The sequence below is a fragment of the Pleurodeles waltl genome, chromosome 5, assembly GCF_031143425.1.
Source record: "Pleurodeles waltl isolate 20211129_DDA chromosome 5, aPleWal1.hap1.20221129, whole genome shotgun sequence".
Classification (NCBI taxonomy): Eukaryota; Metazoa; Chordata; class Amphibia; order Caudata; family Salamandridae; genus Pleurodeles; species Pleurodeles waltl.
In genome coordinates this window covers 1,809,316,969-1,809,336,606 of record NC_090444.1, presented here as the reverse complement: position 1 = coordinate 1,809,336,606, position 19,638 = coordinate 1,809,316,969, and the positions used below count along the sequence as shown (strand labels likewise).

Sequence of the window (19,638 nt, the reverse complement as noted above, 5' to 3'; positions counted from 1 at the left end):
TGGTGCAGGGAGGAGGCAGGCTACCCCCAGAGCATGCACCACCTGGAAACAGTCGAGAAAGCCAGCAGGATGAGGCAATACAAGGTTGCTAGTAGTCGTCTTGCTACTTTGTTGCGGTTTTGCAGGCGTCCTGAGCAGTCAGCGGTCGATCCTTTGGTAGAAGGTGAAGACAGAGATGCAGAGGAACTCTGGTGAGCTCTTGCATTCGTTATCTAAACAATTTCCCAAAGCAGAGACCCTAAATAGCCAGAAAAGGAGGTTTGGCTACCAAGGAAGGAGGATTGGCTACCAAGAGAGGTAAGAGCCTATCAGGAGCCTCTGACGTCACCTGCTGGCACTGGCCACTCAGAGTAGTCCAGTGTGCCACAAACACCTCTGTTTCCAAGATGGCAGAGGTCTGGGACACACTGGAGGAGCTCTGGGCACCTCCCCTGGGAGATGAAGGTCAGGGGAGTGGTCACTCCCCTTTCCTTTGTCCAGTTTCGCGCCAGAGCAGGGCTGGGGGAATCCCTAAACCGGTGTAGACTGGCTTATGCAGAGATGGGTACCATCTGTGCCCATCAAAGCATTTCCAGAGGCTGAGGGAGGTTACTCTTCCCCAGCCCTGACACCTATTTCCAAAGGGAGAGGGTGTTACACCCTCTCTCAGAGGAAATCCTTTGTTCTGCCTTCCTGGGCCAGGGATGCCTGGACCCCAGGAGGGCAGAAACCTGTCTGAGGGGTTGGCAGCAGCAGCAGCTGCAGTGGAGACCCCGGAAAGGCAGTTTGTCAGTACCCGGGTACTATGCTAGAGACCCGGGGGATCATGGAATTGTCCCCCCAATACCAGAATGGTATTGGGGGAACAATTCCATGATCTTAGACATGTTACATGGTCATGTTCGGAGTTACCATTGTGACTGCAACATTTCTCTGGCTGTGCATTCTTTGAGGTCAACGAGACTCCAGTCTGCACCAAGAAGTAAGAAGGAATCTCCCTTGGAGTAGAGTCACTCCCCTGCATCTGCAAGCACCAACAGCAACATCAGGCTGCGTGAATCTGCTTTCCTCTGGAACTGCTCGGATCCTGCATCATAGGTGTAGTCTGGAGTTGTCCCCTGTAGCAGGCTGGCCTGGCTTGTAGTGGGTACCAGAGGTACTTACACCTTGTGCCAGGTCCAGTTATCCCTTATTAGTGTAGAAGAGGTGTTTCTAGCAGCTTAGGCTGATAGAAGGTAGCTATGGCAAAGAAGCTTAGGCTGAACTAGGAGACATGTAAAACTCCTACTATACCACTGGTGTCATATGCACAATATCATAAGAAAACACAATACACAGAAGTACTAAAAATAAAGGTACTTTATTTTTATGACAATATACCAAAAGTATCTCAGTGAGTACCCTCAGTATGAGGATAAGTTATATTCACAAGATATATGTACAGAAACCAAACTTAGGTAAGTAATAGCAAGAAAAGTAATGCAAACATTGTAGAATTACAATAGATTGCAATAGGAGCACATAGGTATAGGGGCAACACAAACCATATACTCCAAAAGTGGAATGCGAACCACGAATGGACCCCAAACTTATGTGAGATTGTAGAGGGTCGCTGGGACTGTAAGAAAACAGTGAGGGTGACACCTATTTCCAAAGGGAGAGGGTGTTACACCCTCTCTCAGAGGAAATCCTTTGTTCTGCCTTCCTGGGCCAGGGCTGCCTGGACCCCAGGAGGGCAGAAACCTGTCTGAGGGGTTGGCAGCAGCAGCAGCTGCAGTGGAGACCCCGGAAAGGCAATTTGTCAGTACCCGGGTACTATGCTAGAGACCCTGGGGATCATGGAATTGTCCCCCCAATACCAGAATAGTATTGGGGGAACAATTCCATGATCTTAGACATGTTACATGGTCATGTTCGGAGTTACCATTGTGACGCTGTACATAGGTAGTGACCTATGTCAGTGCACGTGTGTAATGGTGTCCCTGCACTCACAAAGTCCGGGGAATTTGCCCTGAACGATGTGGGGGCACCTTGGCTAGTGCCAGGGTGCCCACACACTAAGTAACTTTGCACCCAACCTTCACCAGGTGAAGGTTAGACATATAGGTGACTTATAAGTTACTTAAGTGCAGTGGTAAATGGCTGTGAAATAACGTGGATGGTCTGTGTAAGAATTGTCAGAGCTCCATATGGGTGGCAAAAGAAATGCTGCAGCCCATAGGGATCTCCTGGAACCCCAATACCCTGGGTACCTCTGTGCCATATACTAGGGAATTATATGGGTGTGCCAGTATGCCAATGTGAATTGGTAAATTTAGTCACTAGCCTGTTAGTGACAAATTTGGAAAGCAGAGAGAGCATAACCACTGAGGTTCTGGTTAGCAGAGCCTCAGTGAGACAGTTAGGCATCACACACGGAACACATACTGGGCACATACTTATGAGCATTGGAGCCCTGCTTGGCAGGGTCCTAGTGACACATAGACTAAAACAACATATATACAGTGAAATATGGGGGTAACATGCCAGGCAAGATGGTACTTTCCTACATCCCCTTGGTCTTCCCTACCAGCTGTCCACTGTGACTCTTGCAGCTAGCAAGGCTTGTTTGCTCCTGTACCAAGGGATCTTCAGGCTCCATGTAGCCCCTGCCCCAGCACTTCTTCCTGCCAAGCACCGTCTCCTCTCTGCTGCTCCAGCTATGTGGGACTCCTCTTCAGGTGTGCTGAGTTGGCCTCACTGCGACTTGCTGTGTCTGATGCCAGTGGGTTGCCTGTGGGGGCTGCCTCCCCTCCTGGCAACTCTCCTGACTGCTGGGGGTCACCCCAGACTCCTCTCCGTGGGTAGAGTCCCCTGGGCCTTGCTGGTCCTCGTCAGCCTTGCAACTCGTCTTCTTCTTCTTTTGCATTTGCCAAGGCTTGTTGGTGGTTCTCCAGCACCACTGAGCCATTGCAACCTGTCAGCCAATGTGGGACACTCTCTGCATTGCTTCAGGGACTCCTCTTTATCTACTGGGCTGCACAGCTGGTCTTCTTCGTCCCTCGTCAACCTGGTCCTGCATCGACAGACAGGTGGGTAGTGGCTCCTGCCATGACTGGACACTCCATCAGGAACTGGACTAGGTCCCCTTCTTTTGCAGGTCCTCTTCTGCCAGAATCCAGCTTTGGGTTCTTCCAGTGTGGTATGGGTCTTCCACAATCCATTTCCTAAGTACTCCTCTTAGTTTTGGGGAAAACCAGGTACTTACCTCTGCTCTCCTGGTCGCTGGAGGTCACTCTGGTACTCACCTCTTGGGGTTCCTAGTTCCTCCAGCTCCCCTCTAATGATCCCACATCCTTGGGTAGGGGACTGTATCTCATATTCAACTTTTTTAGTATCTGGTTTGGCCCTCCCCTAGGGCCCTCACTATTTTCTATTTCTTTTGCCAATGCTTGTTGCTTTTATACTCTTCACTGATTGCTAATGTGTATATAGTAGTGTGTTTACTCACCTCCAGTTGAGGGACTGCCTGTTAGTGTTCAAGTATTTGTGTTACCATAATAAAGTACCTTTATTTCTGTCACACTTTGTGGTTCTTTCACATGTGATAGTGCTGTGTGATTATAGTGGTATTGCATAAGCTTTGCATGTCTCCTAGATAAGTCTTGGCTGCTCATCCACAGCTACCTATAGAGAGCCCTGGCTTCCTAGACACTGCCTACCCTTCACTAATAGGGTATACTTGGACCTGGTGTAAGGTGATAACACCAGCCAGCTTCCTATAGTAGGCAACAATGTGCCTGTTTAAATTGGTGTATGATATTTATAAGGCATTAGAGTAAAGAAACAAAATGATAGACAAAATAGTCTTTAAGAGTTACAGCAAATCTTCCTCATCTTTCACTATGTCATCAGAGCAATTCAGCACTTTAGAACACAGTCTCACTGTCCAGATCCTGATACTTCAGTGAGGCTACTGTGGTTGGGCTAGCCAACAAGTGAACAAGACCACTTTGCCTCTGTGATATACTCCAAACTAGTAATTCCTAGTAACTTAGTTCATCAATCACACTGTCCTCTGGCTGTTTTGGAAGCCCTTCAGTGTGAGGCCTGCAGTCTGTAATAGAAAGCTCAATTTTAAATTCCCTATTTGGTCCTCTAAACTCTTGAATGAGACCCATCTGGAACGCTACTCTAGTACTTTGAGTGGCGATGCCCTTTTCACAGACTGGATACCTTACAATATGTGATTTGCACTGAGTATTCCAACCATAAGGGATATTCCAACTCTCAATGTACTGGAATAGGAGAACACTGAAAGAACAAAATCTGTTTTATTTATTAATCTAAGATTCTGATTAACTTAGTGTCAGATTCTAATAACAACCTATTCACCAATCACAGCAGTTTCTGATTTTCACAAGACAGCTCTGAATATTGCACAATATCCAGAACAAAAGTTATTTCTTTCTCTTTACTACACCATGCCAGGTCTTCATAGCAACGCTCCTGGTAGGGTACATGGTACCCTTCTTCAATACATGGTCAAAGGAGTCTTTGGTTTTTAAAGTTAATCTAGAGAATGACAAAAGAAATCCAACTTTGAGATGCAGTACTCACAGCCAGTCCATGTAAGCCATGACCAGGAGCTACCCTGCCTCATTTTTTTTATAAATAACTTAGCAAACAAATTGCTTTTATTTTTACTTGCCATTTGAATAGGTCCCAATTTGCCTTTAATATAGCCTCATAATGCTGGTATAAAAGCTGAAGGTGACTTTTTCAAGAAGCTTTGGCAAAGCCATTAGGTCTGGCTTTCATGTGCAAATGCATCTGAACACTTGCATTCACAAATGCTGTTTACATGCATTGTGTGGACAATTGTTCTATATAACACTAAAGCCCACCCTGTTGTTTTGCAAGGGATGGGAAAAGAAGCAAGAAACTATTGCTTTCTGCATAGGATGCATATAGGAGCTAAAGACTTGAATGTGGCAATATCCAGATCAAAGATAGTTCCTTATACCTTATGAGAAATGCACCTTGTGTAAGGTGGAATGACAACCTAAATAGCCAACAGCATGAAATGAGAAGCTAATCCTCTGGATTGAGTCACAGCCCACTCAATGGATAGTTTAACCATTTGGTTTCAATATGTCTTGCAGGCCCCTGCGCTGTCAAGCCAGAGTGCTGTCAAGCCAGAGCACTGTCAAGCCAGCTCTAAAAATAGTTTTGATATTCCTCCAGTAGTGGGGTATCTTCCATAAAGCTACATGCTTGAATTGTTCCCCGTTGTCGAATTGGGACTCCCAAGGTACAATGGTAAGCAGTATATATCAGTCTAATAGGCTGCTAGGAGAATGCAGAGTTCATCTTACAAGCTATATTTGTCCTTTTTTTTAAATCCCAAAGTTGACCTATGACCAATCCGGCAACAGCACCCTTTAAAACACTCCCAGCAGAAGCATCTTCCCTCAGGTTTTCACTGCACGTCATGTGTGAGGGAGCCTCCCTGAGTTCCGTTCAGTTTCTTCAGGTTTCCTGATCTCCAGACGTCTGTATCTTCGCCAGTATGTCAGAACTGGTCAAAAAAGGACTTTTACGGCTGTGTACTACCTGTGGCAAGAAAAAACTGCACTTAGAAGACCCCATAAGGGGTGTATAAATTGTCTTCACCAGTCACATAAGGTGAGGGATTGAAAGATATGCCGAACTTTCCCTTTAAAAACCATCAAAGATTGTGAGGGAAGACTGCTAATATGGCTCCAAAAGCTCAAATCTAAGACTGCTGTTGTTTATGAGGGAGAAGATAGTGAGTGCTCCACCTCCTCACAAGAGGGAATGATCGAGGCATGATTTTCCTCATCATACCAGAAAAACCTTAAAAAAGACCCATCCTGGATCTGCAGAAGGCTCCTCACATGGAGAAAAACATAAAAGGATCTCTTCTAACTCAAAATCTGAGCCCTCTACTCCTCTTCTGTTGAAGCCTAAATCTTCCTCAGAACCAGTTTAAAAAAAGCCAAAATTCACTGTTAAAGATTTGTCGTCAGCACCAGAAACCTTAAAGCCATCATCGACTATAGTGATTGGGAGCCCAACGACACTTTCACCATTATCTTCTATCCCGTCGATGACGACATCAGCAATGGTATCGGCAGTGACGATGAATACTTCGTCAAATACAACTACAACATTGACGCGATCCAGCGCTTCAACGATAACGGTCAGTTCCACTAAGACTGTACCAACACCGTCAACAATGGCATCATCGTCGATACCACCATCAACAAACGTGTCATTGACGACACCGTCGATTACCACCTCCTCGACAACACCGTTAACGACCGCTTTGTTGACGACAACGTCAATGGAACAAAGTTTGGAAAAATCCCCCTCTCCATCAGTAAAAATAAAGAAAAGACCATCAACACTATTATTTCCTTCATTGTCGACAACCTCGTCAATGACTATCTTCTCACCACAGCATTTCCACGCTGATTTCAAGTCGCCTGCTTAAGTATCTTCGCTTGTTCCCAGCCATTTGTTGGATATCCAGGACTCTGACGACGACCATGGGATTTTTGCAACAGCACACAGTCCCTCTGAATTACATGTAAAGTACCAAGGTGACAATAATGACGAGGAGGAACAAGATTACTATGAACCTGTTTACCAGAGTTACCATTATCCAAGGCAATACCAACAATATCCTCCTCTGCCACCACTAGAGATGGTCCAGGTTCCAGCTACTTTAGTGCAAGATTTACAAGGTATGCTGCAAGATTATTACAAGCACTTCCCAAAGCCAGCTGCAACATATCAACCAGCAGCAATACATGTCCAGAACACCTTCCGCCACCTACTACTCCGAGGATGACTCCGCAATCATCTATTGCTTTTCCCCCTTGAGACGACCCTTCTTTAGCGGACCGTGATGAGGTCAATGATAACGGAGGCAGGGAGGAGGCCAACCCCTCTAAACACCCAACCCCATGCTGTGCACCGCCCTTTGGGCGTGCACGGAAGACTTGGCCCGTGGCCTCTCTGGGTGTGAGAATAGGTGTGAGAGGCAGTATCTGGGGGAGAGCGTTACTGTTAAAGTATCTGGGTGTGACGCTGCATACATCAGTGTTTTAGTGGCTGCACCAGTATGTGTGGGGGTCTGTGAGTGGGTGCATGAGGGTGGCAGTGGGTCTGTGAGTGGGTGTGTGACAGTGAGTGGGTCTGAGTGGGTCTTTAAGTACGTGCGTGAGGGTCTGACTGGGGCTGTGAGTGAGGCATGAGGGTCTGGGTGGGTATGTGAGTGGGTGCGTGAGTGTGAGTGGGTCATGAGGGTGTCAGTGGCTGTGTGAGTGGGTGCATAACTGTCTGAGTGAGTCCTTTGAGTGGGTGCATGAGAGTCTGACTGGGGCTGAAAAGAGAGTGCATGAGGGCCTGGGTGGGTCCCTGAGTGAGTGTGTTAGTGTCTGAGTGGGTCTGTGAGTGGTTGCGTGAGTGTCTTAGTAGGTGTGTGAGTAGGACAAATTGACTGAGAGACAGAGAGAGAAAGAAAGTGCGAGGGGGAGAGTTTTTAGACTTTGATGTCTGATATACTTAGAAAGAGCAATTTGTGTACATGTTTAAATAAATAAAAAGCTTATGTAATTTAAAAAAATATAATAATTTTTACTTTATTAGAAATAAAAGAGGGAAACAAACCCTCAGTGTGAAAACTGAGCCATTGCTTTCCCATTTCTTTTTTTCTTTTTTAGCCCTTTATGGGTTATCTGGGACCACGGGGGAGCGCTTAAGGGGTAAATTTCCATATTTTTATTGTTCGCCCCGTGGAAATGGCAACCCCCTGCGGGGTGGGGTGGTATGGGGAGGTGGAGGTATGTGGAGGTGTGCATGGGGGCGGGCGGCCCCGCATTTATTATATTCAAGTCTCTGGGGAGGTGGCAGTCCCCGGGGCTTTGAGGGAGGCTGACGGGACCCCTGCACTTAAACCAATGTGCTCCGGTGAAGAGGTAGTCCCCCGGGCGCGGTGGTGATGTGGCCCCCCACGTATATTGGAAAAAGTCACCCTAGGGAGGTGGTGGTCTCTGGGGCTGTAGGGGAGCTGGGGGACCCCCCTACAAACTTATTAATGCCCCTGGGGCCTGGTCCACCTTGGGGGCCTATCAAAAACGAGCATGGGCGCCCACACTTGTTTTTTTTTAAAATGTTTGCTGCACCCCCCCCCCCCCACCAACCAGAGCTTAGGGGTCAGGGTGCCCCTACACCCTGGCCCCTTTTCCTTTTTTTTTTTTTTTTTTACAAATTTGAATTCCTCAAAACTACTGAACGGATTTACCTCAAATAACAGAAAGCTTAATCTGCATACCGGAAGCCAGATTTCTGCCAAATTTGGTGTATTACCGTCCAGTGGTTCGGGCTGTAGACATGTCTAAAGGTCCTATGGGAATTAATGTGGGAAATGCTACTTTTTTTAACCCCCTCCCCTTTTCCTCCACCCCCGATTGACAGATCACCCCAAAACTTTCCGCGTGCAACAAGAATCACCGCAACACTTTATTTTTTGAAAATTTTGTGAAGATTCGTCAAACAGTGCAACAGATATAGGCAAGTCAAAAAATGCTTTTTCTATGGAAACATGTCATAACTATAACTACCTAGTGGCAACCTACACTATGTAATATATGTATGATACAATGTTGTACCCACCATCCTTTATTATATTCATGTCTACTTTTGTTATGCATTGCACTGCTAGTCATTCAGATCTAAGCATGTGAAAGATACCCCAATACTGGAGAAAGAATTTGTTACTTACCTATAACTCCCTTTCTCCAGTATTGGTATCTTTCATAGATCTGACATCTGAACCCACCCTCCTCCCCTTAGAGGCTCTCTTTCTCGGCCGGTGAGGTATTTCCCACTAGTGCTTAGAAAATCTGAGGGAAGATGCCTCTGCTGAGAGTGTTCTAAAGGTTGCTGTTGCCTGATTGGCCATTGGTCAACTTTGGTATTTTTTTTAAAAAGGACATAGATAGGCTGTAAGATGAACTCTGCATTCTTTTTGCTGCCTATTAGACTGACATATGCTGCTTACTATTGCACTGGGGACTCCCACTTGAACATGGGGAATGATTCAAGCATGTGATTATATGAAAGATACCAATACTGGAGAACGAGAGTTACAGGTGAGTAACAAATTATTTTGATCACAGATCGGAGTCTCACCCAGATTGTGCAGCTACTCAAAGGGATGTGTGTGCCAATTTTGAAGGATAGGTTCAGGTTTGACATACACCTTTGTGCAATGCAAGACCCCTTGCTAAACTTGTTTTGGGACAGAAAAAGTGTGGTATATTCTGTAATCAAGGTTGTTCCTGCCGATTGCACTAGCACCGCAGATGTTATTTCACTTACCCGGGAACTTTATGCAGCCACCAGCAGAGCTACCTCTACACCAGGTGCCATCAAATACTGTGGTGTGCCACTTGCTCACATCATCCTTGTTTAGAGCATCTGGGGTTAAGTTGCAGATCTCAAGACGGGAAAAATATTGTAGGAATTCCTGGAAGGACATCCTAAGGATTACAAACGGATGGGGGACAGAGAGGGAATAAGTGTTTGTGATATAAACATCAGGTAATAGTGGGATGAGTAGATATTGGATGGAGGTGATACATTTCAACAAACTTTTATCTACCACCAAATTATTACAGAGACAATAAAAAACATTTTGCTTAGTGTTTTAAATGGTAAATGAACAACAAGCACAAACATAGGAAAATCTAAAAAATTATTCTTCAAAGTGTGCACATCAACCTCTGGCAAGGACTGCAGTGCGGGTTAAAGACATTTAGTACTCTGTGTCCTTCATGAAAGATGATTTGTGGAATGCAGATATGTCAACAGAGGTACCCTAATATCATTCATAAACAAGTTAACAAGATACATTTATTTCAGACCTGGGTCAATCAAATAATGTTGGAATAGCCACCATCGACTCTTGTGCCCAGTCCACTTCAACACTGCAAGACCTCTCACTCTACTCATGTTACACAGCCCCACAATCATGGTGCCCAACTCCTGCTATGGTGCAAGAACCACTGCTGCACCGATGCATAAGGACCCTCTTGTACTACTGTATCGATAGCCGCAAGTCCCACAGATGTGCCTGACTTTTATACAAAAGACTTGAGCTTGGAAACAAGCAAGCAAAAAGGCAAAACATACAGTGCACAAAAAGCCAACCATGTTCCGGCAGTGGAACCAAACCAACAATCAAGGTCTTTAGTCTCGTGGGTCATTCAGGGCCTCATTCCGACCCTGGCGGTCATGGACCGCCAGGGCCAGGGACGGAGGAAGCACCGCCAACAGGCTGGCGGTGCTTCTGGGGCAATTCTGACCGCGGCGGTAAAGCCGCGGTCAGAAAAGGGGAACCGGCGGTTTCCCGCCGGTTTTCCCCTGCCCCAGGGAATCCTCCACGGCGGCGCTGCAAGCAGCGCCGCCATGGGGATTCCGACCCACTTCCCGCCAGCCTGTTCCTGGCGGTTTACACCGCCAGGAACAGGCTGGCGGGAATGGGTGTTGTGGGGCCCCTGGGGGCCCCTGCAGTGCCCATGCCAATGGCATGGGCACTGCTGGGGCCCCCTAACAGGGCCCCATTCAGATTTTCAGTGTCTGCAAAGCAAACACTGGAAATCGCGACGAGTGCCACTGCACCCGTCGCACACCAGCAACTCCGCCGGCTCCATTCGGAGCCGGCTTCATCGTTGCTGGGGCTTTCCCGCTGGGCGGGCGGGCGGCCTTTTGGCGGTCGCCCGCCCAGCGGGAAAGTCAGAATGACCGCCGCGGTCATTTGACCGCGGTGCGGTCTTCTGGCGGTCTCCGCCCGGCGGGCAGTGCCCGCCGCCCGCCGGGGTCAGAATGACCCCCTCAGTCTCTCCCACTAAGGGCCTAATGCAAACAAGGAATAAGGGTCCTTCTGCCTACGGCTTGTCAATAAACAACAGCCATAACTGGGGTGCAGTGGAACCCTAACACTTGTGGGCCCTTGTGCTACTGCACCTACTACACAAATTATAGCTGCACCCCCAGACAAAGGTAAAGTTAAGTGCTCCCTAGCTCTTCCTTAAGGGACAACAGCATTACCCAAACTAGGACGCGGAGCACTACCCTCCAACTGGATTCAAGTCCTCACTGCTGTTAAAGCCAAATTCCTGTTGCAATCAATTTAATACAGCATCAATCAACCTAAGTGCTGTACAACCTCTAGTTCCCATTCGTGCGAATGGGTACTCCTTCTGCAGGCAGACTACCAGAAGTGAGTGGGACAAGGACATTTCTCATCCTCCTAACAGTCGGTAGATTAGAGTCTATTACAGAGTACACAGGTTACAACAATGTCCTTTGGACTCAGGCTGTGGAGTTTGTGCCATAAGCCTGAAGTGGCATCATCTTGCACAAAGTCTTCTTCAGTGAAAAGCAGATCGAAAACTCTGCTAAAAAGTACACATTACACAAAGGCAAGATTACCTATGTGCATGTCTAGCCATCTTCACACAACACAGTCACCTGCAACTTATGATTGACATAGGGTGATCATCCCAACCCTTGCAAAGCCTAAGTAATAGGTAGGAAACCCCAGCATGGTTGCTTGCCATACTGAATGTTCCTCAAGGAAGTGCCTTATGTGCAAAGAGATCCTTTGAGGAAACAAGCAGAGAAATCTTTGCCACTAAACAGATGAAGAACATATTAGACTGATGTGCACGTGTGATCCTCACAGCACTCAGGCAGTCATAGAGGGCACTGACTGGTTTTAGCTTTTGAAGGCCAGATGTTAGTACCATTGCAGAGTGCAAGGCAACATGGCAGGCAATTGAGCCTTCCCTTTCTATAACAGACCATGTACATCATAACAAATCATGCATATGGCACAAGGAAGGAACTATGTTCATATTGTCTGGACAGCAGCACCATATGACTGTGGTCAACACCTACAGCCTATAGAGCCCTCAGAAACAAAACCATTTTCATGCATAATCAGTATTAGTTACACTTTGAGACTTTCCCTAATATTCCTTTTACGGACTAACCAGAGACTGGCTCCTGGTCACGTAGGTAACTGCTTATTCACCAGATCGCCCTGACATCCTAGTGTTGACCTTTGCTCTGTGTCGTAAGGACACCATGTTTACACTCCTAGTCATTCCCATTACAGTTCACTTTTATCAGATATGTCAGCAGAACAAGTTAAACAAAAGCAAACAGAGAGGAATTCTCAGAATGCATCAGATTTCCAAATGAAATCAAACGATTTGAAACATGTCTCTTGACAACATGCAGGTAAGTGGCAACCTTGATATATCCTAAATACATCTAATCATTCTTTGGAAGACTTCTGAAAAAGGTTATGCTCTCTCCTTGTTCTTTTCAAGTATGGACTCCATTTTGGTCCATCATCCATACAAGCATCTAATCTATTGTCCATGCTCTCAAGCAAGAACTCCCATCTATGTAATCCTTTTGTGAAGGGTGCTGGTTGGCCCCCTCTGTGTTACGAGATACCGCTTGGCTCCGTTAAGGGAGCCAAGTGCTATCTCATAGCATTGTTCCCACCGGTCAAGCTGGCAGGAAAGCTTTATTTCAAGCCTTCCTCCAGTCAGCCAGTTCAGGCCGACGGAAACTTTGTAATAGGGCAGGGGACTGGGACCGCCAAACTCGTAATTAGCCCCATAATTTTTTTGCTGCATTACTTAATAACCCATTTTTGTGCATATTTCTTATAAGTGCATTGTGTTCAACATCACAGCAAACCCTATCTTTATATGTTTTTCCTACAAGGTTGCACTTTATTCTCATTCAGATTCACAAACTCAGTCTTTATATGTCTTCCATAAACAAATAACTCTCTGTTCAACAAGCCTGGTGGATGGATCGCCCATCATATGCAAGGAAGCCATCCAATGCACCACCACAAATGACAACACTGCAGCCATGGAACACCTCTGCTTCTAACTCCATACAGACAGCAAAACCTCCATCAGAGGCACCCTCACCTACCATCCTTCAGGACCACATCCAGCCTTCTGCAAATTAATCGCCGACTTCATAACCCCCCGCCATAGATGCCAACAACCTAATTTTCCTTAGAGATCTCAGCTTTAGTCTCAACAACCAAAATTACAACAACACTAACAACCTCCTCTTCAGCATGACCAACATGGGACCAACTCATCCACTACCCCACGTACACCTCAGGGTACACGCCAGAGCTCATCTTCAACTCCAACAACGACATCAGGTACAGCCACACCCAAGAACTCACCTGGACCGGCCACTCCATTGTCCACTTCAACATCACAAGCTCACAGACGCCGCCACTGCTGCTGGAGCAGTCTCAAAGGATACAAGGATCAATGCCCCCAACAACGTTCACCCCATCTCCTCCAACAACTTAGATCAGAACGTTAGAAACTTCAACAATTGGATCACCAACTGCACCGACAGCGTTGCTCTCATCGGCAACAACACCCACAGAAGGTCGACCAAGCAGGATAACTGGTATACCAAAGACCTGCTAGAATGGCTAAATTACACTGTAAACAACTGGAAAGGAGATGGCCCACAGGCAAGGACATGACCAATCGGACGCCTCAAGACAACCATCAACCTCTACCACAGGCACTTGGTATGCATGAGGCATGAGCCTCATGCATCAAATCCACCTGCAAACACAGCAAAGAACTCTTCAACATCATCAAAGAAGTTTCCAACCCCTCAGCTGCAACAAACAACCTTACTCCCTCACAAGAACTATGTGACAACCTTGCATACGTCTTCCATGACAAGATCACCAACTACTAAAGAAACTTCAAACCCCAGCCCAAGGTCACCGCCTTCTTACCCCGCTACCACCACAGAAATCAGACTAACCGTATGGAGACAGCTCGCCCCAAAGGACACCGCCTCCAACATGAACTCAGTCCACTCAGGGGCCCCAACCGACCCATGCCCTCACCACATCTTCAGCTTAGGTGAAGCCAGAATCAACCACATACTCACCACCTTGTTCAACACCTCAACTGCCACAGCCACCTTCACCAAGGACTCGAAACACACAGTAGTCAATGCCCTACTAAAGAAACAATTGGCAGACCCCAGCAAACTCAGCAATTACCGACTGATTTATCTGCTCCTGGTCAAAGTATTATAAAAAGCCATCAACCAACAACTCTCCTAAAATCTGGAATGGAACCTTCTACTTGAATCCTTCCAATCTGAATTCTGCAGCACCTACAGCACCGAGACAGCCCTCATCGCGATTACCATTGACATCTGAGCTCTACTTGACTGAGGAGAGGCTGTGGCTCTGATCCCCTGTGACCTTTTGGCAGCCTTCGATATGGTCTCCCACCACACATTCATCACATGGCTGCACAATATAGGCATCAAAGGAGCCACTTTCAGGTGGATCACCTCTTCCCTCACTGGAAGAACGCAAAACATTTTCCTACCCCTCTTCACCTCCTAACTCAGGGAAATCATCTATGGACTACCCCTAGGGTCCATGTTCAGCCCCACCCTTTTCCACAGTTATATGACACCTCCGGCCAGCATTGTCAAAACCCATGGACTCAACATCATGTCCTATGTTGACGACACACAACTCACCCTCTCCGAAGACACCGCCAACACCAACTTTCACAACTGCATGACAGACATCGCCAACTGGATGAAGGAAAACTGTGTCAAGCTCAATACGGACAAGACAGAGGTACTATTCTGCGGAAACAAAAGCTCCCTGTGGGATGCATCCTAGTGGCCCTCAGACCTGCTCCTACCCCTACTGACCACGCTAGGGAACTAGGAATCATTCTTGACAGCAAACTAACCATGGTAACTCAAGTCAACTGTTTCTCCTCCTCCTGCTTCTTCATTCTCCCTGTGCTTCATAAGATATTCAAGTAGGTACCCCAAAGCTCAAGATGCACCATCACCCAGGCCTTCATCTCCAGCAGACTGGACTATGGCAACACTCTCTATGCAGGGATCGCACCTCACCTTCTCCGACGACTACAGACCATACAGAAGGCCACAGCCAGTCTTGTCCTGGATCTCCCTAGACAAAGCCATATCACCCCCCTACCTCAGGGGAACTCCACTGGCTCCCTGTACAGAAAAGGTGCCAGTTCAAGCTCCTGACCCACGCATACAAGGCTCAACACAACTGCAGACCAGCCTAGGTGAACCACTGTCTGAACTTTCATCAGCCCGCTCTGCTTACCTTTCCCTAACCCCTTCACCCACATCCGACGTAACAGATGCGGAGGCCACTCCTTCTCCTACCTAGCACGCAGACATGGAACAAGCTACCCTTTCATCTCCATTCCTCTCCATCTCTTCCAGAGTTCTGAAAGTTCCTGAAGACCTGGCTGTTCAGGTAATCAGCTGGACCCTTTCAGCGCCAAGATACCCCCATGGGTGACAAGAAGCGCTATATAAATCTACTGATTGATTGAAGTCTACTGACTGATTGCTCATTCAGCTTTACTGATGGGCAAACTCCATGTTTGAAGATTTTCGTTAGAATTATATACTTTATTCTCATTCAGCTTCACATAAGGACTTCATCCTTGAACATCTGTCCTAAAAAGGGTATGCATCATTTTTGTTCAGCATCACTTAAGGACAAAGCCTATCTTTAAAGTGTATCTTTGGAAACTGTAGGACTTTTACATCAGTTGCAGACAGAGTTTAGACCAAAATTCAGTAAGAATCTGCTTTGTTAGAAGTTTTATAGTGCTTAAAGATCACCTTAGATACTGATTTGAATGCTGCCGTTATTCTCCTTAATTTATCGCAACATTTGATACAATATGCCACTCCCTTTTGCTTCAAAAGTTGGTCGAAGTAGGAGTTTGCAGCCAGGCATTGAAATGGTTTCAGTCTTTTTTATTGGAGAGATAATAGTTGGTTGAGATATTGCAGTAAATATCAGAGAATATAGAGCTTCAGTATGGTGTTCCTCAGGACTTCTTCTGAGTCCGAAGGTTTTTAATCTATCTGTTGCCCCCCTAGCTAGACATATCAAAGCTTTTGGGATCAGAGCAGTTTATTATGCAGATGACACTCAGGTCATCCTATCTATGTCTAGAGTCTCAAGCGGCATTTCAGAAGCAACTTTTAAAAACTGTTTAGCCCAGGTTAATAACTGGATGCAAAAGAGCCACCTGGAATGTAATTCAAAGAAGGCAGCGATATTAGTCCTTGGGAAAACTCATAACTTTACCTCGGATGAATGGTGGCCAGCAGGATTACAATACCTCCCCACCTCCCAGGCCCCTCAACCACCCAGAAACTGTGGTAAAAAACCTGGGGTTGACATTTGACAAGTTCTCACTTAACTATCAAATTCTCTTCACTGCAGGTATGTGTTTTGCCTTATTACAGACTCAAAAAAAAAATCTTCATCTTCTACCGTTGGAAGCACGAAAAACAGTTGTGTATGCCTTAATCAATTCACATATCGACTACGCTAACATTCTCAATCTTGGTCCTTTTTTAAACTTTGATTAATAGACTGCAGGTAGTGTTGAATGCTGCAGCACGTGTGATCCTAAAGATCCCTATCGATCCACCAATATCGAATCATCTTAGGGAGTTGCACTGACTGCCTGTGCACAAGTGCATTGAGTATAAATCTTTGACCCTGGTACATAGTATATACCATGAGGTTAGTCCAACATATCTGCATGATAGATTTCAGCTTTACAATCCTGTTAGAAATCTGAGATCCGGTAGAGCAACTTTGCTCCAACCTCCCACTTTCAGATTTAAGGAAATGGGAGGCAAAGTATTTTCCTACTTGGCTGTTAAACTATGGAATAATCTTCCCTTACCACTGTGGGAGCTGGATGATAAATTTAAGGTCAGGAACTCACTAAAGACATGGTTGTATTCCTCCTATTAGTTTTGGCGATTAAAGTAATATTTGATGTTGCTCTGCTTGCTTCGCTCTAGGAAAACCATTTGGGCAGATATTTGCACTTTATTTATTTTTCATCTTCACTACAAGGGTGTCCTCTATTCTAAATTAATTTAAACTCAGCCTTTGTATGTCTTTCCCAAATGGTGTACTTTCTACTAATGCAGCTGAAACGTATGGACTAACACCATTTTTGTAAATTTACATTAGAGCGGGGTATTGTATTCTCATGTAGTTTACTTCATGGTGCATTTGAATATTTTTTAGTACAAAAGTATGCTGTCGTCTTGTTCAACCTCAATAATGATAAACTTCATCTTTGTATGTTACGAACAAACTACACACCAACCATCTGTAAGGTAACTGAGCGCATTCTTTGTCTGGGGCCATATTCTCTGAAAGAACTATTTTGTTAAAAACTTTCATAAAGGCCATTTTCTCTTGCTTTGACCCTTGGAGTATAGTTTCTCTTTGTGTGACTTACCATGATGTCACATTCTCTAACCACATGGTTTATTATAAGCTCATAACTTCTGCTTTATAATTTTCAGGAAATATAATTACTTTGTACACCTTCTCTAACTAAAATACTTTGATATATGGGAATAACCTCTTGCTATGACTTCAAACATGTATAAACGTCCATACATTAGCAATAAATATGGCAGAAGGAATCCAAAAATAATATTGGATTTTCTGACTATAAAGCTGACCTGTTACTATAGGATACTGAATTTTCCACTGAAGCACACCGGGTCTGATTCACAATAGTAACTTACACTTTAGAGATAGTTTACTACTTTTCAGTATTCACAAGCTCAAGGGTATAAGTTACTACAAAAATAAAAACAGTAGGACGTGCAGCACTACGCACTCTGGCACTGCAACACCCTCCCATAGAAAATAATGGAGGTAGGGGCATTCTGCAGGATTGTATTTTAAGTGTGGTTTGTTTTAGTAGTAACTTATACTATGAGTTTGCGAATACCAAAAAGAAGTAAAGGTACTCAACAGTGTAAACATACTCTAAAGTGTAAGTTACATTTGCGAGTCAGGCCCTTAAAGATTACTTAAGAAAGGCTTGAAATGTCCTTCCACAGTCTGGCCTCAGTTGCATGTGTAGATTTTCCTGCAGAAGGTTATTTAATCTCAGATACTAAAGCATCACCTGGTGATCGTTGAGCAAGGACTCATTCTTCATCGGTCTTCATGAGCCAGCTACAGCCCCCAATCTCTGTTCTTTGTCTATGGGTAACATTTACTCAGAATCAGCATCTTTGAAACTTGTGTAAGAGGACCCCTGGGTGTCCAAGACATTTACTCATTACGTCCCTAACGGATTAGAACATTAAAATATATTTTCAGATTATTAAAATATATGTACATAAAGATTAAGATGTAATATTGAAAATTTAATATCTGTTCTGTAAACTAGGAGGAATTTAAACTGGGGGCTATAAATGTAGTTAGTACCCTTAGCTAGATTTCGAAGAGCAGCACAAGTACAGGAAACAGAATCTTGTGTGGATGGCTGGTGGTCTTACTAGAAGTACAAGTATGCAACGACAAAAAGAGAGCATGCATCAGGAGCAAACAAGGCAAGGGTATATGTTAAAGGTTTTAGAAAGAATTCTTATATTTTGGAAAGCTTCAACCACACCATTAAAACTATTTTTTGTATATTTTTTGTGTGTGAATTAAGTAAAATATTTTGAGGTTTGAATAGTAGAAATTGCTTAGATGGGGATTACCTGCTTTCATCAGTGGCTCAGAAGAAGAAGTCAAAAAGTTAAAAACTGATGCTTTAAAGAGGATGCATATTGTATTCACCATTCCTAAAGGGACTCTTCATCTTGTATCAACAATAACTAGTTGTCCTTGGAAAACAGACTACAATTCTTGGAGACCTTAGTCTCTTAAATGCATGTATATTGTCTGATTCAACAATTCTGGCTGTGTTTTTAAACTGTGAAAAGATCTCGTCGGCTAATGGGGCAGGTGGGTGTGTTTTAATGTGTGTCTTTAGTCCCCAGATATGCACAGCTGAAAACAGGAAGAGACTTGTGTGCCGGAAAAAGTGGTTACTACACATGTACAGAATCTAAAATGCTTGTGATTAGAGGGGTCCTTAAGAACCAAAGCTATACCAAGGACTGGGTCCTTCGACTCAGGGTCCAAGAACAGCAGAATATAGCAAGTCAGACAAATGTGATTTGCTTCAAAGTAAAAGTAGTGGCCAAGGGCCGTCCACTATGGCTGTGTTGTAGCAGGCCTCTTGTTCCTTGGCCCCTGACGGGTAATTTATCTTGTGCCATCTGCTCCAAATGCTGATTGCCTGATGATGTGACAGAGCCCTGGTGTTGTGGGGCATCTGCTGAGCCCATCAGTATAAGGACTGCTGATGGCAGAGGGAGCGATGCAAGTGCTGCAGCTGCTGAAGGGAAGGTGGTGGCCAACATACCTCTGATCACACACAGAGGCTGCTCAGATTCCCCAAGGATGTGGAGGCCCTAATCCTGCTCCTGGTTGCTTTATAACACATCAAGGCTTGGCATGGTGAGGAGGTGGCCTGATTCAGGAGCTTTGGCTGCTGCAGCAGCTTGAATATAACCTGCAGCGTCCAGCCAAAGATGGTGGCCACAGTGTGTGGGATGCAGCTGTCGTGTGGCTCCAGGCCTTGACTTTAAAGCAGCTGT

General features: G+C 45.3%; 1 protein-coding gene across 1 annotated transcript in view; it reads right to left on the bottom strand.

Moving 5' to 3' along the window:
* LOC138296828 (calpain-1 catalytic subunit-like) overlaps positions 1 to 19,638 on the bottom strand; it is a 681,165-nt gene that overhangs the window by 294,988 nt on the left and 366,539 nt on the right. The window contains exon 9 of the mRNA XM_069236289.1: positions 9,373 to 9,533. Within this exon, the coding sequence (XP_069092390.1) occupies positions 9,373 to 9,533 (161 nt within the window). The remainder of the gene's footprint in view (positions 1 to 9,372; positions 9,534 to 19,638) is intronic.